This window comes from Physeter macrocephalus, chromosome 10 (genome assembly GCF_002837175.3).
Source record: "Physeter macrocephalus isolate SW-GA chromosome 10, ASM283717v5, whole genome shotgun sequence".
Classification (NCBI taxonomy): domain Eukaryota; kingdom Metazoa; phylum Chordata; class Mammalia; order Artiodactyla; family Physeteridae; genus Physeter; species Physeter macrocephalus.
The window spans coordinates 50,075,332-50,098,735 of record NC_041223.1 but is presented as its reverse complement, the minus strand read 5'-3'; the positions used below and the strand labels follow the sequence as shown (position 1 = coordinate 50,098,735).

The window sequence follows — 23,404 nt, the reverse complement described above, 5'->3', positions numbered from 1 at the left end:
ATGGCGGCGGCGGCCCAGGAGCCGAGTCGGGGGTAGTACTGGGACGAGGAGGAGGAGGAGGAGGAGCCAGAGCAGTTGGTTCTGGTGGAATTATCAGGAATTACTGATTCAGACTTTCTCTCAAAATGTGAAAATAAATGCAAGATTTGGGGAATTGATACTGAGAAGCCCATTCTGCAAATGGACAGCTATGTCTTTGCTGGAGAGTATGAAGGTAGGAGGAAGTCAGAGAGATGAAACTCCCTTTTTTTTTTATATGCCTTTCAGAGAAAGTAGCTCTGTTACTTCTCAACAAGTTGCCTTTATGTTTTTCTGCAGACACTCTTGGGACCTGTGTTATATTTGAAGAAAATGTTGAACATGGTAAGTGATTTCTATGTTGACTCAACTCTTTTTACTATGAAATATTTCAAACATATGTATGGTGGATATTAAAATTATAAGATCTCATGTACCCCTTCTCTAGCTGTATCACATCCTCCCTTTTGGTTAGGTAGTTAAAAAACATTCCACATACCTTTGCAGCCCCTTGTATTCCCCTTTCCAAACCTACTCCCTTCCTCTGTCTTCAGAGGTAATCACTCTCCTGAATTTGGTGTTTTTCTTTCCTATACCTGATTTTATATTACATATGTATGTATCCGCACCCAATAAGTAGCACTTTCTGTGTATTTTCACACTTGATATAAGTTATAGCATATTATACATATTATTCTATATCTTTTTTCAATTAGAGATGTTTCGAGATTTATACGTGTTGATATATATCTGTTTTCCCTGTTGCTTAAGATTCTATTTGTGACTATACCACAGTTTATTCCCCAATTAATGCACATGTAGGTTGCTTCCATTTTTACCAGTAATTATTAATAACTACTAAAATTTATTGAGTGCTTTCTGTATGTCAGGCACTGTTCTACGTGCTATAAGTATTAACTCATTGAATCCTCACCACAAGTCTATGAGGTAGATGCCGTTGTTATCTTCATTTTATATTTGAAGAAACTGAAGCACGGAGAGGTAAATAACATTCCCAAGGTCATACACAAAATAAGAGGCAGAGCCAGGATTTGAACCCAGGTGGTCTGCTCCAGAGCCCATTTTCTTAATTATGCTTATTCACTCACTACAGAAATGCTGCCATGAATATTTTTATGTTTCCTTGTGCATATATGTAAAAATGTCTCTCAGGTATATGCTTAGAAAAGGAACTGCTAGATTGATGAGTGTGTGTACTAGATTCAACCATATGAAATTACCAATTTGGGCCGAATAGCGACAGTTTCATGTGGTTGAACTTAATAGATGTCACTGTGTTGCTTTCTAAAGTGTAGTATCAGCCACACATTGGCAGGGTGTGGAAGTTTTCCATGTGCTTCACATCCTTAGCACAGAGCCTCATCCTCCCTCCTGCCTACGCCCACAGTTTTTATAAAGCTGTGACCCCCAGCGGCAGGTTGGCAGCAGTTTTTTTCTCATCTTCTTTCATGATCAGTAATGTTCTCCACTCCACTCCGGCTTCAAGCAGTAGGTCTGCCTTTGGTCCTTCACTTTGGGTGGCAGAGTTTTTGACCTCATTACCCTGTAAGGCCAGATTCCTGGCCCCCCTTTCCTGCTTCCGGGCTGGAGCCTAATAGGCCCATAGCTTTAATCTCACTTTGTGTTTCTGTCCCCTGGAGATGTTTGTTGTCTTTGAGTTCACTGTGCCTTCTGTTCTTATGTATTTTATCTGATATTTCTCTGTGCTTGAAGCTGGAGTGAGTTAAATCTTGAACTTACTATACTATCTTGACAGGAAGTAGTTTAACTCTCTAAACTGGAATCATTGAGGCTTAACATGATTATTTGATGGCATCAAGCAGTATAATAGTGTTCATTTTATATTCTAGTGGATGCAGAAGGCAGTAATAAAACAGTGCTAAAATATAAATGCCACACAATGAAGAAGCTCAGCATGACAAGAACTCTTCTGACAGAAAAGAAGGAAGGAGAAGAAAACATAGGTTAGTTCACTTAGTTCTCTGAAAATAGGTGATTTAGTATTGGCTTTATGAAACACTGCTGCCAGGATGTTCTTTGTACTTTGTAGTAATAACTATATGCGATAGGTAAAGTATATTAAAATTGAGGGTACTCCATGAAAAGTACCAAACAGATTTAAAATTTAGTTGAATTCTCTCATAGCAGGGGGCACTGGAGACATATAAGAAATTTCTATCTTCTTTGCATTGGAAACGATTGTGAGGAGTTTGTCAAGAAACCTGACATGATTTCAACCCCAGGGAATTCAGCAACTACTCTCTCTCTCATTAAAACTTCTTTGTAAGTGCAGAAGATATGATGATAGCAGTTCTCGATTCCCAAGGAGTAACCCCATAGGATGTCCTGAACTTTTGGCAGATGCAGTAACCTTCCCCAAGATGCTCACAACTGGAAGAAGCTGGCTTTATATGTGGGAGGGACTCCAGGACCACAGTTGTTAGTCCTGTGTCTCGTTCTTAATAAGCATCCATTTAGCCTTCTCCAGTTGCACGTCATCCCACACTAGAGACCTCAGGCCAGTGCTTCTTGCACCCATAGCAGGCACACGTTTGTGGAGATGAACAGATAAACACTTGGTGGTTTAAAAGCCTATTGCTCACCACACCAGCCTCTTTCTGTTGCCCTAGGGAATTTGGGACACGGTCAGAATAAGGTGTTTGTCCACCAAAAAAAAAAAAAGTCTTATTCTCAAAGATATATTTGAAACTCTAGTAAATGAGACCCTATTGATGAATATTCACGGTTTGATTTATTGTTTTGTTTTGGTTTTTTTCATCTTTTTTGCGGTATGCGGGTCTCTCACCTCTGTGGCCTCTCCCGTGGCGGAGCACAGGCTCCAGACGCGCAGGCCCAGCGGCCATGGCTCACGGGCCCAGCCGCTCTGCGGCATGTGGGATCTTCCCGGACCGGGGCACGAACCCGCGTCCCCCACATCAGCAGGCGGACTCTCAACCACTGTGCCACCAGGGAAGCCCTGATTTATTGTATTTTAAGGAATAAATATTTGAAGGTACATTAATCATTTAGAAATTAATTATACCAGCTACACGTAACTATAAAACAAATCTTTGTTCTTATATATTCCACAATTATCCCTTTTTTTAGGCACTCCAAAAATAATAGGAAGAAGCAGGCACTTGAAGTTCTAGAATGAATTGGAAAGGCAGATACGTACCAGATAGCTTAGCTATCATTTAGATATTCTTTTTAAAGGAAGTTATACAATTTCCTCTCCTATAGTCCTTAATAATCTAATAGATCTTTGGGAAGATTTGGGTGTATCTTTCAATCAAATAAATTAGTAACCAAATATTCAAGGCTGTATTGGTTATCTGTTGCTGCATAAAAAGTTACCCCTAAACTTAAAGGCTTAAAACAACAGAACACCATCTTACACGTTTCTGTGAATCAGGAATTGGGGAGCAGCTTAGCTAGGTTGTTCTGGCTGGGGTCTCTCATGAGGTTGCAGGCATTGTGTTGGCTGGGCTGTAGTCATCTGAAGGCTTGAGTAGGGCCGGAAAATCTAATTGTAAGATGGCTCACTCACACAGCTGGTGAGTTTGTGCTGCGTGTTAGCAGGAGGCCTCACTTCCTCACCTCCTCACACTACTGTTTGAGTGCTCTCCTGACACAGCAGCTGTCTTTCCCAGACCAAGTGATCCTTAAGAACAAGGTAGAAGCCACAATGTCTTTTATGAACTGTCCTTAGAAGTCACATTCTGTCATTTCTGTGATATCCTATTCCATGTGGGAGGGGACGACACAGGGGCGTGCATGTCAGGAAGGTGAGGATCATTGGGGACCATCTTGGAGGCTGGCTGCCAAACATGGCAAGATGCTGGAGGCAGAACAAAATAGACAGGAGATGTGGTCCTTACTTTCTAGGAACTTGTACTCTAAAGCAAATCACATTGAAACAGACATGGATGACTATGACTCGACACCCATTTCACTCAACTTATTTTAAGTAACTGTTATGTGCCAAGTATTATGCTAGATAACAGAGTAGGCTTTAGGATGGCTTTGAGGTTTTGAACTTGGTGACTAGGAGAATGACGTTATAGCAAGAAAAAACTATGAAGTCAATAGTTGAAGCTGAACTGGAGGGAAAGAACAAATCGATTTTTGAAAGAGTCTTTATATACATGAGAAAAGATATGGGATCAACAGTAAGGATGTTTCAACAAACAGCTGCAGAAGAGTTAGTTTATGATGGGGGATAGGAACAGATGGATGCGTGAACAGGGTGACAAGATAGGTTGGTATATCTTACAGCTATCTAACGGAACTTTGAAGATGAGCGTAAACAGCTTGGGCTATAGGAATTGAGGATCCATTGAAAATACTTAACTGACAGGGTCATAAGGATGAAAGAAAAAAATGGCTAGCATTATTGGAGCAATTTTTTTTTAAAGATTTATTTATTATTTATTTATTTTGTTTATTTTTGGCTGTGTCAGGTCTTAGTTGCAGCACATGGGATCTTCGTTAAGGCATTTGGGATCTTTTGTTGTGGCGCATGAGCTCTTCGTTGTGGTGCACAGGCTTCTCTCTAGTTGTGGCGCACAGGCTCCAGGGCACGTGGGTTCTGTAGTTTGTGACACACAGGCTCTAGTTGAGGCACGCGACCTCAGTAGTTGTGGCATGCGGGCTTAGTTGCCCTGCAGCATGTGGGAGCTTAGTTCCCTGACCAGGGATCAAACCCGTTTTCCCCTGCTTTGTAAGGAGGATTCTTTACCACTGGACCACCAGGGAAGTCCCTGGAGCAATTCTTGATTATGGGAGTTCATTGACAGGTAAGGACTTTGACTGTGAGTATGGAAAGGAACAAAAAAATTTTTCAAGGGTTTTTTTTGGAGAGGTGTCTTATTTCACAATTGGATTTTTCAACTCAAAATGACAAATAAATGTTGACTCAAGATGATAGAGTGGTGTCATCCATTGTATTATGAAAGCTGAATGGGTAAGGAGAAAATTGCAGGGAAGTGACAAAATTTTCTTCAAGACAAAAGCTGGCAGTGGGAGCTCAGGTATCTCTCAGAATGAGTTGGGAATTGGACTCTGGGAAAAGTGCTTGGAATAGTAACTGAAGTTGATTACTTTTAGTGATTCTGATGATGCATACCCTATAGGCATTCCAAGGTCTCCATGTAAGATGGATATTACATGATCATTTATCAGTAGGTACAGGCACCATGTTCCTTTCTTTACGTTGGGGTTTTATTTTGATACATATTCATATGAACATTTAAATTAAAAATATATGTAAGTAACTGAAATTCCTTTTTCATGTTTTTTGGTTTGTCCCCCTGCCTCCTCCATTAGGTGGTGTGGAATGGCTGCAAATCAAGGAAAATGATTTCTCCTGTAGACCCAACATGATTTGTAGTTTTCTGCATGAAAATGAAGAGGATGAAGCTATAGCTCCAGACCCAGATAAATCTTTGGAGTTGGAAGAGCAAGAGATTCAAATGAAAGATAATTCAAACCTGAGTTATGAACAGGAGAAACCACCGAACTTGGATATAGAGGATTCTGGTCCTCTTATTGATATCCCTTCTTCTGAGACAGAAGGCTCTGTTTTTATGGAAACTCAAGAAACTGCCTTAGAAATCACTCCTAGATGAAATGTTTCTCATAAAAACTAGTCATAAACTTTTTAGAGTTTTTATATAAAATAACTGGCTTTGTAGTTTTCAGTTCACAATTTTATTATTTTTGTTGGCTATATACACATTTCCAATTATATGTAGTTTAATATACTATAATCATTAAGGACCAGATACGAGTTTTTAAAAATATGGTTTCAATGACTATAGGGACCCTTCTGTGATGAGTCCTTTAAAATGGGGGTTTTACTAAGGTAAGTGTGAGTTTCTTTTGCAGCCATCACAAATTACCACAGACTTAGTGGCTAAAGTGTATTAAACTACATAAGTGTATTGTCTTATAGTTTTGTAGGTCAGCCATCTGATATGGGTGTCACCTGGGCTAAAATCAAGGTATTTGCAGAGCTTCATTCTCTTCTGGACGTGGTGTGGGGGGACTCCATTTCCTTGTTCATTCAGTTGGCAGAATTCAGTTCTTTGCAGCTGAAGGGTCACGGTCCCATTTCCTTGCTGTTGGCTGAGAGCCATTCCCAGCTTCTAGAGGCTGCCTGCATTCCTTCACTCATGGGCCCCTTCTCTTCAAAGCCAGCAATGGTCAAGTCCCTCTCAGTCTTTGAATCTCTCCTGCTTCTTCCATAATCTTATTGATGATGGACCCTTCTGCCTTCTTTTAAAGGTCCATTTGATTACACTGGGCACATCTGGGTAACTTCCCTAATTTAAGGTCTATAACCTTAATTCCATCTGCAAAGTCCCTTTTGCCATGTAATGTAAACAGGCATAAAACTGAGAATTATGGCATGAAAATATTTGCGGGGCCATTTTCCAGTCTACCAAAGTCAGTATTACTCCTGAGAACAGAAAAAGAATTCAGAAGTGCTTAAGGGTGAAGGTACAGTTCTGATATTCCAGCTGTAATTTCACTTCTTTCCCACTGAAGAAAGATGATTGGAATTCAGCTGTAACATTCTACAATATTATGGTGATAACCTAGATCTACCCTAACTTGTATTTTTTAAGTAAATTAGTCACAAACTTTGACACAGGTTGAACTATATGAAATTACCAATATTTGTTTCTGACAAAACTCTGCAATTTTATATGATTTAACCTGGTACTAATAAGTTAAAACACTCCTCACGTTAATTATATCTCACAACTGTTGGAGGTGTAACTTTGTTGTGACAGATTAGAGAACTAATGTTTAGGATGAGGAATTTTTTCCTTCAGTAGGTTTTGTAAATTTTTACTGTTTATTTGGAAAACAGCTTACCCTGATTAAAAGCATTTCCAAATCATAAGTGTGTATCCTCCCAATTTTTATATGACTTTAGTGTCAGCTTTTGTTTAATCAAAAGCTTATTTTTTTCTACCAAATGGTGTGAAGTCTCTATGTGGAGAGACTGCTAATTACTTGAGCCAGCATCTGGTCTTCCTTTATTTCTTTGTAACAGAATCCCAGAATTTATTCAGGTTAGCAATGTGCCCAGCTTTCCTCATGTATATGAAAGTGGCCGTATTGTCTAGATGTTAGTTCTTCCCAGTTTGATCTACAGTTTCAATGCAATCCAAAATAAAATCACAGCAAGGTTTTTATGGATATTGTCAAACCAACTCTAAAGTTTATATGGAGAGGGAAAGACCCAGAATAGCCAATACAATATTGAAGAACATAGTAGGACTTCACGACTTACTATAAAACTACAGTAATAGAGACAGTGGGAACTGCTGAAAGAATAGACAAATAGGTCAATGGAAGACAATAGAGAGCCCAGAAATAGACATACATATAGTAAACCGATCTTAGATCAAGGAGCAAAGGCAATACAATGGAGCAAAGATAGTCTTTTCAATAAACGATCCTGGGACAACTGAATATCCATATGCAAAAGAATGAAGTGGGACCCCCCATCTCTATGTATATATAGATTTATTCAAAATGGACCGAAGGTCTAAACAAATGTAAGAGCTTAAAATGATAAAACTCTGAAGAAAATATAGGTATAAATCTTTAGAGACTTCCCTGGTGGCCCAGTGGTTAAGAATCTGCCTGCCAATGCAGGAGACATGGGTTCAGTCCCTGGTCCGGGAAAATCCCACATGTTGCAGAGCAACTAAGCCTGTGTGCCACAGCAACAGCCTGCATTCTAGAGCCTGTGAGCCACAGTTACTGCAGCCTGCATGCTCTGAGGTCTGCGTGCTGCAACTAGGGAAGCCCATGCGCCAAGAGCCTGTGCTCCCCAGGAAGAGAAGTCACCGCAATGAGAAGCCCACGCGCTACAACGAAGAGTAGCCTTTGCTCGCCGCAACTAGAGGAAGCCTGCACACAACAACAAAGACCCAATACAGCCAAAAAAAACCTTATTATGTTGGATTAGGAAATGGCCTCTTAGATATAACACGAAAATTGTAAGCAACGAAAACAAAAATGGATACGTTGGACTTCATCATAATTGAAAAGTTTTTCACTTCAGAGGACACTATCTAGAAAATGAAAAAGCCTATTCAATTAGAGAAAATATTTGCAAATTATATATCAGATAAGGGGCTTGTATGTAGAATATATTGGAAACTATTACAACTCAGCGATAAAAAGACAACCCAATTTAAAAATGAGCTAAGATTCGAATAGACATTTTCCTGAAGAAGGTGTACAAATGGCCAATCAGCCCATGGAAAAAATGCTCAAAATCGTTTGTCATCAGGGAATTGCAAGTGAAAACCACAATGAGATACTACTTTACACCTGCTAGGATGGCTTAATGAAAAAAGATGGACAATAGCAAATTTTGGAGAGGAATGGAGAAGTTGGAACCTGTGATTAACAGAACAATGCTCAAACCAAAAGATGCCCATGCCTAAACTCAGGGATCTGTGAATATGTTACCTTATTTGGCCAAAGGGAATTTGCTATATGATTACGTTAAGGATCTTGCGATGGGGGTTATTATTGTGGATTATCCAGTTGGGCCACATGAAATCACACGGGTTTTATAAGAGGGATTCAGAAGTGTCAGAAAAAGAAGTTGTGGCAGTAGAAACAGAAGTTCAAGTGATGCCTTTTGAAGATGGAGGAATACCAAGGAATGCAAACAGCTTCTATAAACTGGAAAGGCAAAGAAACAGTCTCCCTGGAGCTTCTGGGGGAATGTAGCCCTACTGACAACTTAATTTTAGACGTGTAAAACTAATTTTAGGCTTCGGGCTTCTAGAACACGAACATAATAAATTTGTGTTACGACAGTAAATTTGTGGTAATTTTTTACAGCACCAATAGAAAAACCAATTCCAAACCCTCTTACATTGCTAGTGGAAATGTAAAATGGTGCAGACAGAAAATAGTTTGGCAGTTTCTCAAAATGTCAAACAGAATTACCACATGCAATTCTACTCCTAGAGAATTGAAAACAAAAGTCTACACAAAAACTTGTACATAAATGTTCAAAGCAGCATAATGCATAATAGTACAAAAGTGGAAACAAATGTTCATAAAATTTTGAATGGATAAACAAACATATCCACAGAATGGACTATTATTCAGTCCTAAGTAAAGAAATTAATGTACTAAGAATGAAGTACTGATACATGTTACAACACATATGAACCTTAAACATGAACACTTATGAACATAGTAAGTGAAATAAGCCAGATACAAAAGGCCACATATTGTATGAATCCATTTATATGGTATGTTCTCAATAGGCAATTCTATGGAGACATAAGATTAGTGGTTGCCAGGGGTTGACAAGGGTGGAAAGTGGAGAGTGCTACTCGGTTATGAGAGGGGTGATAAAAATGTTTTGGAATTAGTGGTGATGGATGTACATCTTTGTGAATACACTAAAAACCAAGAAATTGTACACTTTACGGGGTAACTTATGGTATATGACGTATACGACAACTTAAACATTGGGGGGAAAATAACGATCAGAAGTGTTATTTTCTGCATACATTTTATATGCCAGGCACTGTGGCAGTTATAAACTCTTTATAAACTCTGCCTCACTGATCTCACAGTTTTGTCAACAGTGCATATTTCACATTGATAATTTTAGTGACTATGTGAGTACCTACCATGCCACCAACCTTTCTAGCATCCTGGAGAATTCCCAGATGAATAACAACTGGTCCCTGAATATCTGAGTCCAGGTACACACATGAGACAGACTGGGACCTGGGACCATTTCCTGCAGTGCTGCAATGCTTGCACCTGAACAAACGTCTCCTGGAGTAACAAAATACAAAGAAACTATAAGAGACTAAAAATATGTGCATGCACAGTTGGGGCAAATTATGGGCAAGAAACAAAAAGATCAGAAAAACCCCACTGCCACTTCTGGAGAGCTGGGAGCAAAGGGAGCAAAAGCAGGGTACTGCGCATGCCCCTTGCAACCGACACCACCAAATGCATGAGCAAACCACCTAAGCTACCCCTCCAGCCCACCCCTGGATACACCCTACCCTCACCCCATATAAGGAACTAGCTCACCGGCGCCCCACCCCCTACCTTCGGGAACTAGCAAGGAAACCTGTTACTTGGTTTTGCTCCTTCCTGCAGCCACAGAAGCCCCCCAAAGCCTTGTCTGAATTTCTTGACTGGCCTCTTACCAATTTCTATTGATTGGGGAAGGCCGAGAACCCTGGTCTATCACACACAGGTGTGTACATCAAGCTCCAAGAGGAGCCTGTTGATTTCCGGAAAAGAGCCAAGACAAACACCTGTAACCAAGGAAACAGAGCGCTATTTCATCCCAAACGGCCGCCAGTGCCTCCAAACATCCACGTTGGCGGCGGTGCAAGGAAGTGACGTCACGCCCAAGTTCCGGTTCCGCCTCGGTTGACGCGCTGCTGTTATCTCCTGTAACCCTGCGGTACACGTGCGTGCGCCAGGCGGGCGCTGCGGTAGCATGGACGCTTTGGATCGAGTTGTGTAAGTGCAGTGGGTTCTTTCCCCGGGTAACGTTGGGAAGAAGGGCCTCTGTAGCGGGACGTAGGAGTAGCGCCTCTGCCTCCCCCTCCTCCTGGCCGCCCATGTCCCTTCCTCACACCCGTTGCCACTCCGTGCGGATGTATCCGCTAGTTTGGGTCTCCGTCTGTTGGGGCGGCCTGCGGGGAGACGGAGAGCAGGGAAGGCCGTGTGTGGGAGCCGCGGCGTGGAGGTGGCACCGAGGCGTTGGCCGCTTTTATCCTAGACAATTAGAAGTGTCTCAGCTTCCGCAGAAGTGAGAGGAAGGTGGGAGAGGTGTTCTGGGCACAGAACACCTGAGTGAGGTGCTCTGAGCACAGGCCTGGGAATGTGACAGATTTAGGTGATAGTCCGGGCCCGTCCACTTAAAGCTATGCGACTGGGCCATTTAGTCTCCCTAAGTCTCAGTTTACTCTGTAAAACAGCGTTCATAATAGTCGTACTTCATAGAACTGTGAGGAATATTTGCGAGAATGTATGTAAAGGCTTTGCGGCAGCACGTAGAGATGCTCATTAGCTTTTTTTCTTTTTCCCAAACTTGTACACTTCTCTGAGTTATCCTTGGGTAATGTCTGCTTTATATTAATACAGAAAATGTTTATCGATCTCATAAATAGTTCTGCTATTATTTGTTATGGTTTTCTTGCGTTTTACGTGGGTTAACATGTAATCAAAAGGACAGATTATTCTTTTGGTCATTAAATCAGGGATTTTTGCACATGTGCTGAATATTCCTCTGCAGGTGTGGGAACCGCAAAGATAAGTAAGACTAGTTTACTGTCTCATTGTGGGACAAACAGCTAATATAACGTACAAGGTGTTATTTGCATTAGTTGCTGGTTAGTCAGAAGTAATAAAGCACATGGAATATAGAATATATAGCACTTTTATTGGGTTATAGACACACTAAATCTCTCTTGGTTTGACTTAAAAAGTACTGTGTGTCTTTATCAACCAGTAAATGATTAGAAGCTTTGTGCTTGACATTTTATCTGGTGAATTTTTAAAGCCTGCATGGTAAAGTAAGTTTGTGTATATTCTGTTTTGCTTTTACTTAACGAAGTGTCCGTGGGACCGGAAGGAGGGAGGGTCATAGTTATTTAAGAGAAGAGGAATTATTTCAGTAGATGGCAGAGAACTGTTGGAAAATCAAGATTCTCACTGTAGTGTAAGCAGAGGTGAACAGCGTGTATAAAAGCGTTCTACTCCTGCTGTCACGTCATACAATCAGAATAATGGATTTGTTTTCCCTTCATATCTTGCAGAGTGATTGGTCTAGGTTAGTTGTTTTTTTTTTAATGCCTTTTGTATTTATTTTTAAAATTTTGGCAGCATTGGGTCTTCGTTGCTGCGTGCGGGCTTTCTCTAGTTGTGGCGAGCGGGGGCTACTCTTTGTTGCAGTGGCTTCTCTTAGTTGCAGAGCATAGGCTCTAGGTGTGCAGGCTTCAGTAGTTGTGGCAGACGGGCTTCAGCAGTTGTGGCTCGTGGGCTCTAGAAAGCATGCTGAGGAGTTGTGGTGCACGGGCTTAGTTGCTCCGCGGCATGTGGGATCTTCCCAGACCAGGGCTCGAACCCGTGTCCCCTGCATTGGCAGGTGGATTCTTTTTTTTTTTTTTTTTTTTTTTTTTTTTGTGGTATGCGGGCCTCCCTCTGTTGTGGTGTCTCCCGTTGCGGCGCACAGGCTCCGGACGCGCAGGCTCAGCGGCCATGGCTCACGGGCCCAGCCGCTCGCCCAGCGGCCATGGCTCACGGGCCCAGCCGCTCCGCGGCATGTGGGATCCTCCCAGACCGGGGCGCGAACCCGGTTCCCCTGCATCGGCAGGCGGACGCGCAACCACTGCGCCACCAGGGAAGCCCACTGGCAGGTGGATTCTTAACCACTGTGCCACCAGGGAAGTTCTATCTCTTTTTTTAAATAAAAGGTTTAGAAAACAGTAATAAAAGAATGCTGGGAATATAAAAATGGGAGTCTTTTTAAAGACCATATCTAATAAAATTAACACTTATTTAACAGTAATAACTGAATATCTTTTACTAATATTTCCCTAAAAAGTGAGATTTTGTTTAGTGGTGGAATCCTAACTGATAAATGTCATGTAATGTCTCTGTTGATTTTTAAGAATTTGCACATAAGTCATGGTTTTGTAATATGAGGAAAATGTTTTAAGTTGTTATGAATTGTGATTTTTCCGAATAGAAAGCCCAAAACAAAAAGAGCCAAGAGATTCCTTGAGAAAAGAGAACCGAAACTCAGTGAAAATATTAAAAATGCTATGCTGATTAAAGGGGGCAATGCAAGTTCAACAGTGACACAAGTACTTAGAGATGTGGTACGTATATATATATTTACTTTTTAAATGGTGTTGAAATCATTTTAGGAAATTTTTAGCATACTAGTTGGACTGCCTGAGAAATACATAGATAAATTTGGCTTGCCTTAAATGCTAGCCGTAGAGAAAAGCTAACGTCTCAGCAAGGCACTGACTGCTGGTTTTCCTTACAGCAGCTAGTTCGCCTAGTAAATTTCACCTGATTTCAATTACTAGCATTTGATTTACTCACATTTCAGGAACATATCTAATTTGTAAAACGAGGTAACTGCATATTACTATCTATTTATTCTTTCAGCAATACCACGTACTGTGCTAGGTGCTAGGGATTAATAGTTAGGTAAGACACAGTCTTTCCCTTCAGTGAGCTTAGTGAGGGCGACAGACAAGTAAAAGTTAACAGCATTGTGAATGAAGTGCTGTGCTGGAGGTACACACAGGATAGGATGGGACGCTGAGTTAAAATCCCACGGGGGTTGCCACACACAGGATGGGCTTCCTAGAGATGATACTTAAGCATCATTTTGAAGGAGGAGTTGGAACAAGGAGAAAAGGAAGCGGAAGAGAAGGGCTTCCAAGGCTGAGGAAAAAGCTTGTGCAAAAGGGCGTGTGAATGAGCATGATGCATTTGGGGAACTGCAGATAATTGGGGATGGCTGAAAGAGAGGGGGCTAGATGAAGCTAGAATTTAAGGAAATGAAGGGAATCATTTAAATTGGATGGAATATTGAAAGGGCATAGAAATTTTTAATTAGGAAAGTCCCCGCTAAGAATATTAAGCTCGTGTTGCAAGTTATAAGTGATCAAAAGGGAGCCATGCAGAATATAGCAGAATAGGATTCAGGGACCAGGATAATCTTGTATAATGACTGTTATAATGCTTGATCTTTACCTCTGCTTTTCAGAGTGTGTTTTGTTTTGAAAGATATAAATTATGTTTTACAGTATGCACTGAAGAAACCATATGGAGTTCTGTATAAAAAGTAAGTCATGATTTCTTTTATTTCACTTATTAAATTATATTGTTTCATTATAAAAGTAACAATCAACCACTTTATGGGAGATTTAGAAAAATATTTTGGTTAAAAAATACTACAGTTCCAGGGCCTCCCTGGTGGCGCAGTGATTGAGAGTATGCCTGCCGATGCAGGGGACACGGGTTCATGCCCCGGTCCAGGAGGATCCCACGTGCTGCAGAGCGGCTAGGCCTGCACGTCCGGAGCCTGTGCTCCGCAGTGGGAGCGGCCACAACAGTGAGAAGCCCGTGTACCGCAAAAAAAAAATAATAATAATAATACAGTTCCTTACATACATAGCTATGAGTATTTTATTTTTATTGATTTAATTAGTTTATTTAAAAATATTTATTTATTTGGCTGCACTGGGTCTTTGGTTGTGGCGTGCGGGATCTAGTTCCCTGACTAGGGATCGAACCCCGACACCCTGCATTGGGAGCACGGAGTCTTAACCGCTGGACCACCAAGGAAGTCCTGCTATGAGTATTTTAAAATTTGTTTCTTTCCCGTCTGTGTTTTCATTTGTACTGAATATTCTTACAGAGTTGTAATCATAGCATGTATGTATTATTTTTAAATAGTAATAGACTTACAGAAAAGTTACAAAAATAGTAGAGTTCCCATATACCCTCTCCCAGCATCTCTTAATGTTATAACTTCCATAACCATAATACAATTATGAAAAGTAAGAAATGAACATTGCTACAATAATGTTAATTAAATCACAGGCTTGATTTGGTTTGCACCAGTTTTTCCTTTTTCTTTTTTTATAAATTTATTTATTTTTGGCTGTGTTGGGTCTTTGTTGCTGCTCATGGGCTTTCTCTAGTTGCAGTGAGCAGGGGCTACCCTTCGTTGCATTGTGCTGGCTTCTCATTGTGGTGGCTTCTCTCATTGTGGAGCACAGGCTCTAGGCGCACGGGTTTCAGTAGTTGCGGCATGCGGGCTCAGTAGTTGTGGCTCACGGGCTCTAGAGCACAGGCTTAGTAGTTGTGGTGCACGGGCTTAGTTGCTTAGTTGCTCTGTGGCATGTGGGATCTTCCCGGACCAAGGCTCAAACCCATGTACCCTGCATTGGCAGACGGATTCTTAACCATTGCGCCACCAGGGAAGCCCCAGTTTTTTCATTAATATCCTTTTTCTCTTCCAGGATCCCACATTGTGTTCAGTTGTCATGTCTCCTTAGTCTCCTCCAGTTTGTTACAGTTCCTCAGTCTTTCCTTGTCTTTGATGACCTTGACACTTTTGATGAGTATTTGTCAGTTATTTTGTAAAATATCCTTCAGTTTGCACTTGTCGTAAATTTCTCATGAGTGGATTGAGATTATGCATTATAGGCAAGAATACCACAAAAGTGATGTGCCTTTTTCAGTAAATCATACCAGGGAGTACATGATGTCTTATTACTGGTGTTGTTAACCTTGGTTAAAGTGGTGTCTGCTGGGTTTCTCCACTATAAAGTTTCTATTTTCCCCTTTGTAATTAACAAACGTTTAGAGGAGATACTTAGAGACTATGCAAATAATCCTATTTCTCCTCAAACTTTTGCTTATTCATTTTAGCATTCATCAGGGTATCTTGTCTACAACAGTGATTACTGTGGTGTTCTAGTAGTGGTTTTCGATTTCTCTCATTCCCTCTACGTTTATTAATTGGAATTCTGTAAGGAAAATCTGTCCCTTTTCCTCCATTTGTTTAATTACTTATTTATGTCAGTGTGGAATTAACAGATATTTATTATGTTCTTTGGGGTTATAATCCAGTACTGTCATGATTTATTTATTTATTTATTTATTTTTTGCCTGCGTTTGGTCTTCGTTGCTGCGTGCGGGCTTTCACTAGTTGTGGCGAGCAGGGGCTACTCTTTGTTGCGGTGCGCGGGCTTCTCATTGTAGTGCTTGTCTTTGTTGCGGAGCAGCGGCTCTAGGCTCACGGGCTTCAGTAGTTGTGGCATGCAGGCTCAGTAGTTGTGGCACATGGGCTTAGTTGCTCCGCAGCATGTGGGATCTTCCCGGACCAGGGCTCGAACCCTTGTCCCCTGCATTGGCAGGCAGATTCTTAACCACTGCGCCACCCGGGAAGTCCTGTCATGATTTATTTTGTTGCATAAATTGTTCTCCATTTGGCCATTGGGATCTGCCCCCTGTGTTTGAGCACTTCCTTTCTGGCACCACAAGATGCTCTGGGTTCATCTTGTAGTTTTCAAGCCTTTTCAAGCCTTGGAATCAGCCCTGGTTCCATATATTGGAGACTGATAATTTAGAAAGAGATCTATGCTCAATTGCTACTGGAGTGTCATTGTCTCTAGGTCCTCTCAGCAGACAGAGCTTGAAAATAAATATTATGTACATTAACCTACGCATGTACGCACGTCTATATTTGTTTATATTTATTTATATATTAAAAAAACCTGAGTTGATACTGATACTTCCTAAAAAATCATGAGTGCATACTAGTGCTTCCGATTCTAGTCGAATACCGGAGACTTCATTCCAGCCTTTCTCCTTTTCTTCTTTGTATCTTCTATCTTCTGATAGTATGAAACCTTGCTTTTGTTATAATATATTTACTTATTTGTGTAATTCTAGTAGTTTCAGAATTTCTAACCTTATAAGAAACAATTTTACTAACTAGAGTATGGAATTTGTGTGTAGTTCTTTTTGTCTTTAACCTCACAATATGCAGTAAAAATACTGTTTTCCAGTGTAAGTCAGCTTAGGTTATTTTTGCCCCTTCAATGTGATTGTGTTATTCATTTATACTATAGTTAAGGTCATTTATACAGTCTGTATTCTATTTTGGGTTTTCTGTCACTTCCTGGTGGTTGTTTTTTTAATTTATGTATGTAAAATTTACTGTTTGTGGTGTATACTTTCATGGGTTTGGACAAATACATTGAGTTGTGTCTGCCACTGCAGTCATGGTACAGAAACAATTTCATTATTCTGACAATTCTTTTGTGCCTTTTTCATTTGTCTTGTAAGCATTTTTCTATTGATAAGTGTCCTTTAGATATTATTTTTAATGCTAGTATAATGCCTATTAAATGGTTATACTAAAATTTACTTAACTGTTCCTTAACTTGAGGAAATTTTGATTTTCTTTTTTGTTGTTGTTGTTCTTATAAATAATGCTAAAATGGCCATTTTTATACAAATGAGTTCTTCTTTTGTATTGGTTCCTACATGAGATTTCTAGACGTGAGATGACTGGGTATAGCTTCATGCCCAATCTAGCATATTAACAGTAGTGCTTTTTGAGAAGTTTGGCAGAGTAAAATGTACGAGTTTCATGGGACTCTACCTACTTTTGGTTTGTTTTTTAAAATTAAGAAGTGAAGGGCTTCCCTGGTGGCGCAGTGGTTGAGAGTCCGCCTGCCGATGCAGGGGACACGGGTTCGTGCCCCGATCCGGGAGGATCCCACATGCCGCAGAGCGGCTGGGCCCGTGAGCCATGGCCACTGAGCCTGCGCGTCCGGAGCCTGTGCTCCGCGATGGGAGAGGCCACAACAGTGAGAGGCCCATGTAACACAAAAAAAAAAAAAAAAAAAAAATTAAGAAGTGAAAGTGACATTTTGTTTAAACTTGCATTTTCCCTATGTTTCCAACAGGTCATATTTGCTTATTTGTGAATTGTTGTTAGCTGTTACTCATAAATGCTGCAGTAATTTTTCCTGATTTGTTTGTCTTGCATCATTTTTTTAAATACTTTTTTTGTTTTTTACTGATTATAAAAGTAATATATATTTATCTTAGATAATTGGGATAAGAGTAAATAATCACCCATAGATAAGCGCTATGTATATTTTCTCCTTATGCAGTTTTATATCTGTATATCTTTTTCTTTGAACAAAATTGAGATCATGTGTATATGATTTTATTTCTCTTTAAATTCATAAAAATTATGAGCTGTTTTATAGTTACATGACTAAAAATGCAAAAATATACAGTGAAAATATAAACACACACTCTTCCCAGAACAGCCACTATCATTAGTTTCTTATATATCTTAACAGAATTTCTTTATGCATATTTAAGCAAATAAAAATACATAATCTTATTTTTCTCCCTTTTGCATGAAAGATAGCATTCTGTGTTTCTCTACCCACTGTTTCTCCATCTCCATTACTATTCCTGGTCCAACCCCCCATTTTTTTCTTTCTCTCCTGGATTACTGTGATAGCTCCTTACTAACCCCTTCACTCTTGCTGTGCTGCATTCCATCCTTGCATAGCAGACAGAGCAGTCCTCTAAAAAGAACATTTGGGGCTTCCCTGGTGGCACAGTGGTTAAGAATCCGCCTGCCAATGCGGGGGACATGGGTTCGAGCCCTGGTCCGGGAGGATCCCAAATGCCATGGAGCAGCTGGGCCTGTGTGCCACAACTACTGAGCCTGCACTCTGGAGCCCGTGAGCCACAACTACTGAGCCCACGTGCCAGAACTACTGAAGCCTGCACACCTAGAGCCCGTGCTCTGCAATAAGAGAAGCCACCGCAGTGAGAAGCCCGTGCACTGCAACGAAGAGTAGCCCCCGCTCACCGCAACTAACGAAGACCCAACGCAGCCAAAAATAAATAAATAAAATAAGTAAAATTTTTTAAAAAAGAACATTTGACATGTCACTGTCTTGCCTAAAACCCCCCAGTGCTTCCTGTTACTCTTTAAATAACTTACGTTCCTTACCTTGACCAAACAAGGCCCTACATATTCTGTGCCGAGTCTACATCTTTGACCTCATACCCCACCATTAACCCTTTGTTCACTAAGCTCCAGTGACATTCGTCATCTTTCTGTTTCTTGAATAGTCTAAGCTTGTTTCTGTCTCAGAATCTTTTCTTATTCTGTTTCCTTTTCCTGGAATACTCTTAATTTTTTATTTTTATTTTTATTTTTATTTTTGGCTGTGTTGGGTCTTTGTTTCTGTGCGAGGGCTTTCTCTAGTTACAGCAAGTGGGGGCCACTCTTCATCGCGGTGCGCGGGCCTCTCACTATCGCGGCCTCTCTTGTTGCGGAGCACAGGCTCCCGACGCACAGGCTCAGCAGTTGTGGCTCACGGGCCCAGTTGCTCCGCGGCATGTGGGATCTTCCCAGACCAGGGCTCGAACCCGTGTCCCCTGCATTGGCAGGCGGATTCTCAACCACCGCGCCACCAGGGAAGCCCCTCCTGGAATACTCTTAACCTCAAAACTTTTCCATGGCTAACTCCTCATTTATCAGGTCTCAGCTCAAATAATCATTTTCCATTCTTCACACTAACACAGTGCCCTATTTTATTTTTGTCACAACAGATATTACTTTTTGAAATTGTTCATTTTTCCTCTAGAATGTAATCTCCGTGAAAGCAAGGATCTTGTTTGACATGGTATTATGGTATCCCTAGCTCCTAGAACAGTGCCTGGCACATAATAGGCACTAAATAAATATTTGAATAAATAAATATTCTTCTAGCTTATTTTTTTTGATCATCTGAATATAAAATTATCTTTACTTAATATTTATTGTTATGGGTGAATTACTTATTAAGATTATTAAAATTAGGGTAACTTTTTTAATATTAGGAAAAATATTACAAGACCATTTGAGGATCAGACATCATTGGTAAGTAGAATCTTTCTGATTTAAGAAAGCATGTGATTATTCAAACGAATTCATTTAATTTAATAGTACTCCTAATTTATGATTTTGAATTAGAAATCATCCTATGTGAGGGAATTTTGATGCAGAATGCAGGGGAAATAAGACTTTTATACTTTGAAAAAGATGACTATAGAGCTTACATTTCACTGTGAATGTTATGTATTCACTGTTTGCAAGTATATTGATAGAATTTTAAAAAATTGAATTACATTTTTAGTGCATAATTGATGGATTGTCAAAAGGAAGCTTGTTATGGATCTATTTTTATAGAGCAAGTTTGATTTAAAAAAATTTTACTTTACTTTTTTTGAGTGTTTTTAGAACAAGAAACACTACCCAAATGATTACTAACAATTGTCAGTTGCTTTACTAGAGTTAATCAAATTCCCGTTTGAGTGTATTGGCAATCAAAACTAAATGAAAAAGTCTAGTGAATGAAATCAGAAGATAAAAGGTAGTATATAATAAATGATGAATGATGAGTAGACTTTGAGTATGTGATGATATTAGTTTCTTACTAAAGGAAATCTTAAGGGAATATGTGGATTAAACTATTTTAGTTGACTTTAAAAAAACCAGAGCATGATTATGTTCTCTTGACAGGAATGCCATTGCTTGTTCTTTTAGTTAGTGAATTTAAAAGAAAAAATTTTTGAAAAGAATCTCAATAACTAATTAGAAAACTGAAATTGAGCATCTTATCCTAATTTGGCAGCTAACTGCAGTGAAAATCATATTAAGAAAATATTGTCAAAATAAATAGTTTTTTAAATAAAATTGCTTTTATCATAGTCTTGGGTTTTTCACCATCATTTGTTGAAGAGATCATGAAAGTAGAAATGGAGGGTCTAACCCAGAAATCTCTCTCTTCCACACGTGACTTATCCAGGGCTGATTTTGTTTTGTGACACCATGGTGCTTTCAGTTGAGTGACCGCTTTGTAGAAGTGTTACGTTGTAGAATCTGTAGCATTCTGTACTTTTTTTTTCAATCCAGTGTCAATATGACAGCTTTTCTTATACTTAAAATTGTGGCATTTCCTCTCTTTGATCTCCCACTTCCAGAGACAGGAGATATTTCATTGGCTGTAATAAATCTCAGACCACTAGAGCTCAAAATGGCTGTGGAGGGGCTTCCCTGGTGGCGCAGCGGTTGCGCGTCCGCCTGCCGATGCAGGGGAACCGGGTTCGCGCCCCGGTCTGGGAGGATCCCACGTGCCGCGGAGCGGCTGGGCCCGTGAGCCATGGCCGCTGAGCCTGCGCGTCCGGAGCCTGTGCTCCGCGACAGGAGAGGCCACAGCAGAGGGAGGCCCGCATACCACAAAAAAAAAAAAAAAATGGCTGTGGAAACAGTGATCATGTTGGAAATTTGGTTGAATTCCTCCTCCTGACTGCCCATCCCCCAATAGCACATTTCTTACACTGTAATCTTGGAGCTGTGCTTTAGCACAAGAGTTAGCATATATACCTCTTGTGGGCTAAATCCCTGTTTCTGTGAGGTCCACAAGCTAAGAATGGTTTTTACATTTTTAAAGTTTTTTTTACACCGTATAAAAAGTCTAAAATATATACTATCTAGTCTTTTGAAGATAATTTGTCTACTCTTGCTGTAGAATTTTAACAAAAAGTGGACTTTATGGAGAAGGATGACAGATGAATACTATATATATGTGAAAGGTAGTTTATGGAAAGCTTTGGGGTGTTAACATGAGAATGTAAAAATAATTTTTTTTAAGAAAGGATTTTCATTGATTTGGACATTTAAAAAACATTTTTGAACACCTGCTTTGTGCCAGACACAGTGAAAGTTGCTTTCACATATGACGTGTCGAGTGGCCCTTGCAGATATTTTCAGGAAGTGTAATTGTCTTTGATTTACACATGAAAAACCTGATTCTCAGAAAGGCTGACCAGATCCCATAGCAAATGGCAAAGCCAGAATTCTTGGACTTTCTGACTCTGTATCCTCTACACAGGGAGTGGATAGGCAAGTAGGTAGTTGTCTGTTCCTATTTGCTTCTGCTTAAACACTGGAATGAATGATAACCAAACGAGGGGCCCATACCTCAGGGGGTCTTGCACTCAGTAAAGAAAAGTTGAGGACTATGGTTGCTTCGAATGTTCTTTAACATTTTTGTCATTAATTTAGGAAGCTTTTCCAACTATGCTAGAACTAGACAAGAACACATTCAATCTAAGTTTTGTGCTAAGATTGGGAATCTCAATAAACTGAATCAAAGTATGTGGGATATAAAGTATAGGCACTAGTGTAGAAGGAGCTGTCCAGGATTGAAACCCCATAATTGTGTTTCCATCCCTCAAATCTGTAATAGAAGTCAATATTTTTGAGAGCCAGATGGAGGAGATATCTCTTACTGGTAGGAACATCATAGATCTGTCAGTCAGTCCTGGCTTGGTACATAAAATGGAACTAGTCACAGCTGGGATGGTGTGGAGATTCTAGGGCAAGATTCCTGTGTGGATGAAGTTTGCAGTGAAAAGTAGTTATATGCATTGTAAACTCATGAGTACAGTTATAAACATCCAAAGGAACCATACTGATTAATTCATGTAAGTCCTCAGTATATTCGTGTGTGTCCTTTGAGTGAAGGCATTTGTTCAGCAAATGGAAAACTTGGTGTGCTATTCCAAAATAACTGCATAGCTGAAAATAAAGGGCCTTTTAAAATTTATTAGCCTAGTAGTTTTCATATATTTTTAGTCTTAAACTTACATCTTTTCCCTAGGTACCCCAAATCAGAAAATTTGAAGTAAAAAGCTACAAATAAAGTCCTTTTTCTTTGTTTATTCTTATCTAGTTCATTAAGTCTTCTTTAATTTCCACTGAAAAAAACTGATGTACATTTTGTTTTTAGTTTAGAGGTACAATTCTTCTTTTTTTAAAATTGAAGTATAGTTGATTTACAATGTTGTGTTAGTTTCTGGTGTACAGCAAAGTGATTCAGTTTTTTATATATATTCATTTTCATATTCTTTTCCATTGTGATTTATTACAGGATATTGAATATAGTTCTGTGTGCTATACAATAGGACCTTGTTGTTTATTTTTCCAGTAACATGTTAAGAAAAACCTGAACGAACTTCTTGGCCAACCCAATATATATAGTCGATTGTATCTGCTAATCCAGACTCCTAATTTATCCCTTCCCCACCCTCTTTCTCCTTTGGTAATCATAAATTTGTTTTCTGTGCCTGTGAGTCTGTTTCTGCTTTGTAAATAAGTTCATTTGTTCCACATATAACATTATATAACACATATAATATGATAAGTGATATATTTTGTCTTTTTCTGTGTGACTTTACTTAGTATGATAATCTGTAGGCCCATCCATGTTGCTGCAAATGGCATGATTTCATTCTTTTTTATCGCTGAGTAGTATTCCTTAGTATAGGTATGTATCACATCTTTTTTATTCATTCATCTGTTGATGGACCTTTAAGTTGCTTCCATGTCTTGGCTATTGTAAACAGTGCTGCAGTGAACATTGGGGTGCATTTGAATTATAGTTTTGTCTGGGTATATGCCCAGGAGTGGGATTGCTGGTTCATATGGCAACCCTATTTTTATTTTTTAAGGAACCTCCGTACTGTTTTCCACAGTGGCTGCACTAACTTACCTTCTCACCAACAGTGTAGGTAGGAGGGTTCCCTTTTCTGTACACCCTCTCCAGCATTTGTTACTTGTAGGTTTTTGGGTTTTTTTTTTTTTTTTTTTTTTTGCGGTACGCGGGCCTCTCACTGTTGTGGCCTCTCCCGTTGCGGAGCACAGGCTCCGGACGCGCAG

General features: G+C 39.9%; 2 protein-coding genes and 1 long non-coding RNA gene across 4 annotated transcripts in view; 2 read left to right on the top strand and 1 right to left on the bottom strand.

The window, feature by feature from the left end:
• LOC102983750 (general transcription factor 3C polypeptide 6) lies at positions 1 to 5,669 on the top strand. Its single transcript, XM_024115528.3, is given in 4 exon segments — positions 1 to 214; positions 319 to 363; positions 1,890 to 2,003; positions 5,368 to 5,669. Coding segments are annotated over 4 exon segments (675 nt in total).
• A 745-nt stretch (positions 5,670 to 6,414) lies between these two features.
• On the bottom strand, positions 6,415 to 10,440 carry LOC102983553 (uncharacterized). The gene is made up of 3 exons (XR_448062.4): positions 10,260 to 10,440; positions 9,726 to 9,876; positions 6,415 to 6,502 (listed from the first exon to the last, which is right to left on the bottom strand). It is a non-coding gene; the product is annotated as an uncharacterized lncRNA (long non-coding RNA).
• A 34-nt stretch (positions 10,441 to 10,474) lies between these two features.
• Positions 10,475 to 23,404, top strand: part of RPF2 (ribosome production factor 2 homolog) — a 39,482-nt gene continuing 26,552 nt past the window's right edge. For both annotated transcript variants that reach the window (XM_055087553.1, XM_055087554.1), the window contains exons 1-4: positions 10,475 to 10,581; positions 12,815 to 12,947; positions 13,893 to 13,930; positions 19,522 to 19,561. In XM_055087553.1, the coding sequence (XP_054943528.1) occupies positions 10,559 to 10,581; positions 12,815 to 12,947; positions 13,893 to 13,930; positions 19,522 to 19,561 (234 nt within the window). In that variant the 5' untranslated portion in view covers positions 10,475 to 10,558. The remainder of the gene's footprint in view (positions 10,582 to 12,814; positions 12,948 to 13,892; positions 13,931 to 19,521; positions 19,562 to 23,404) is intronic.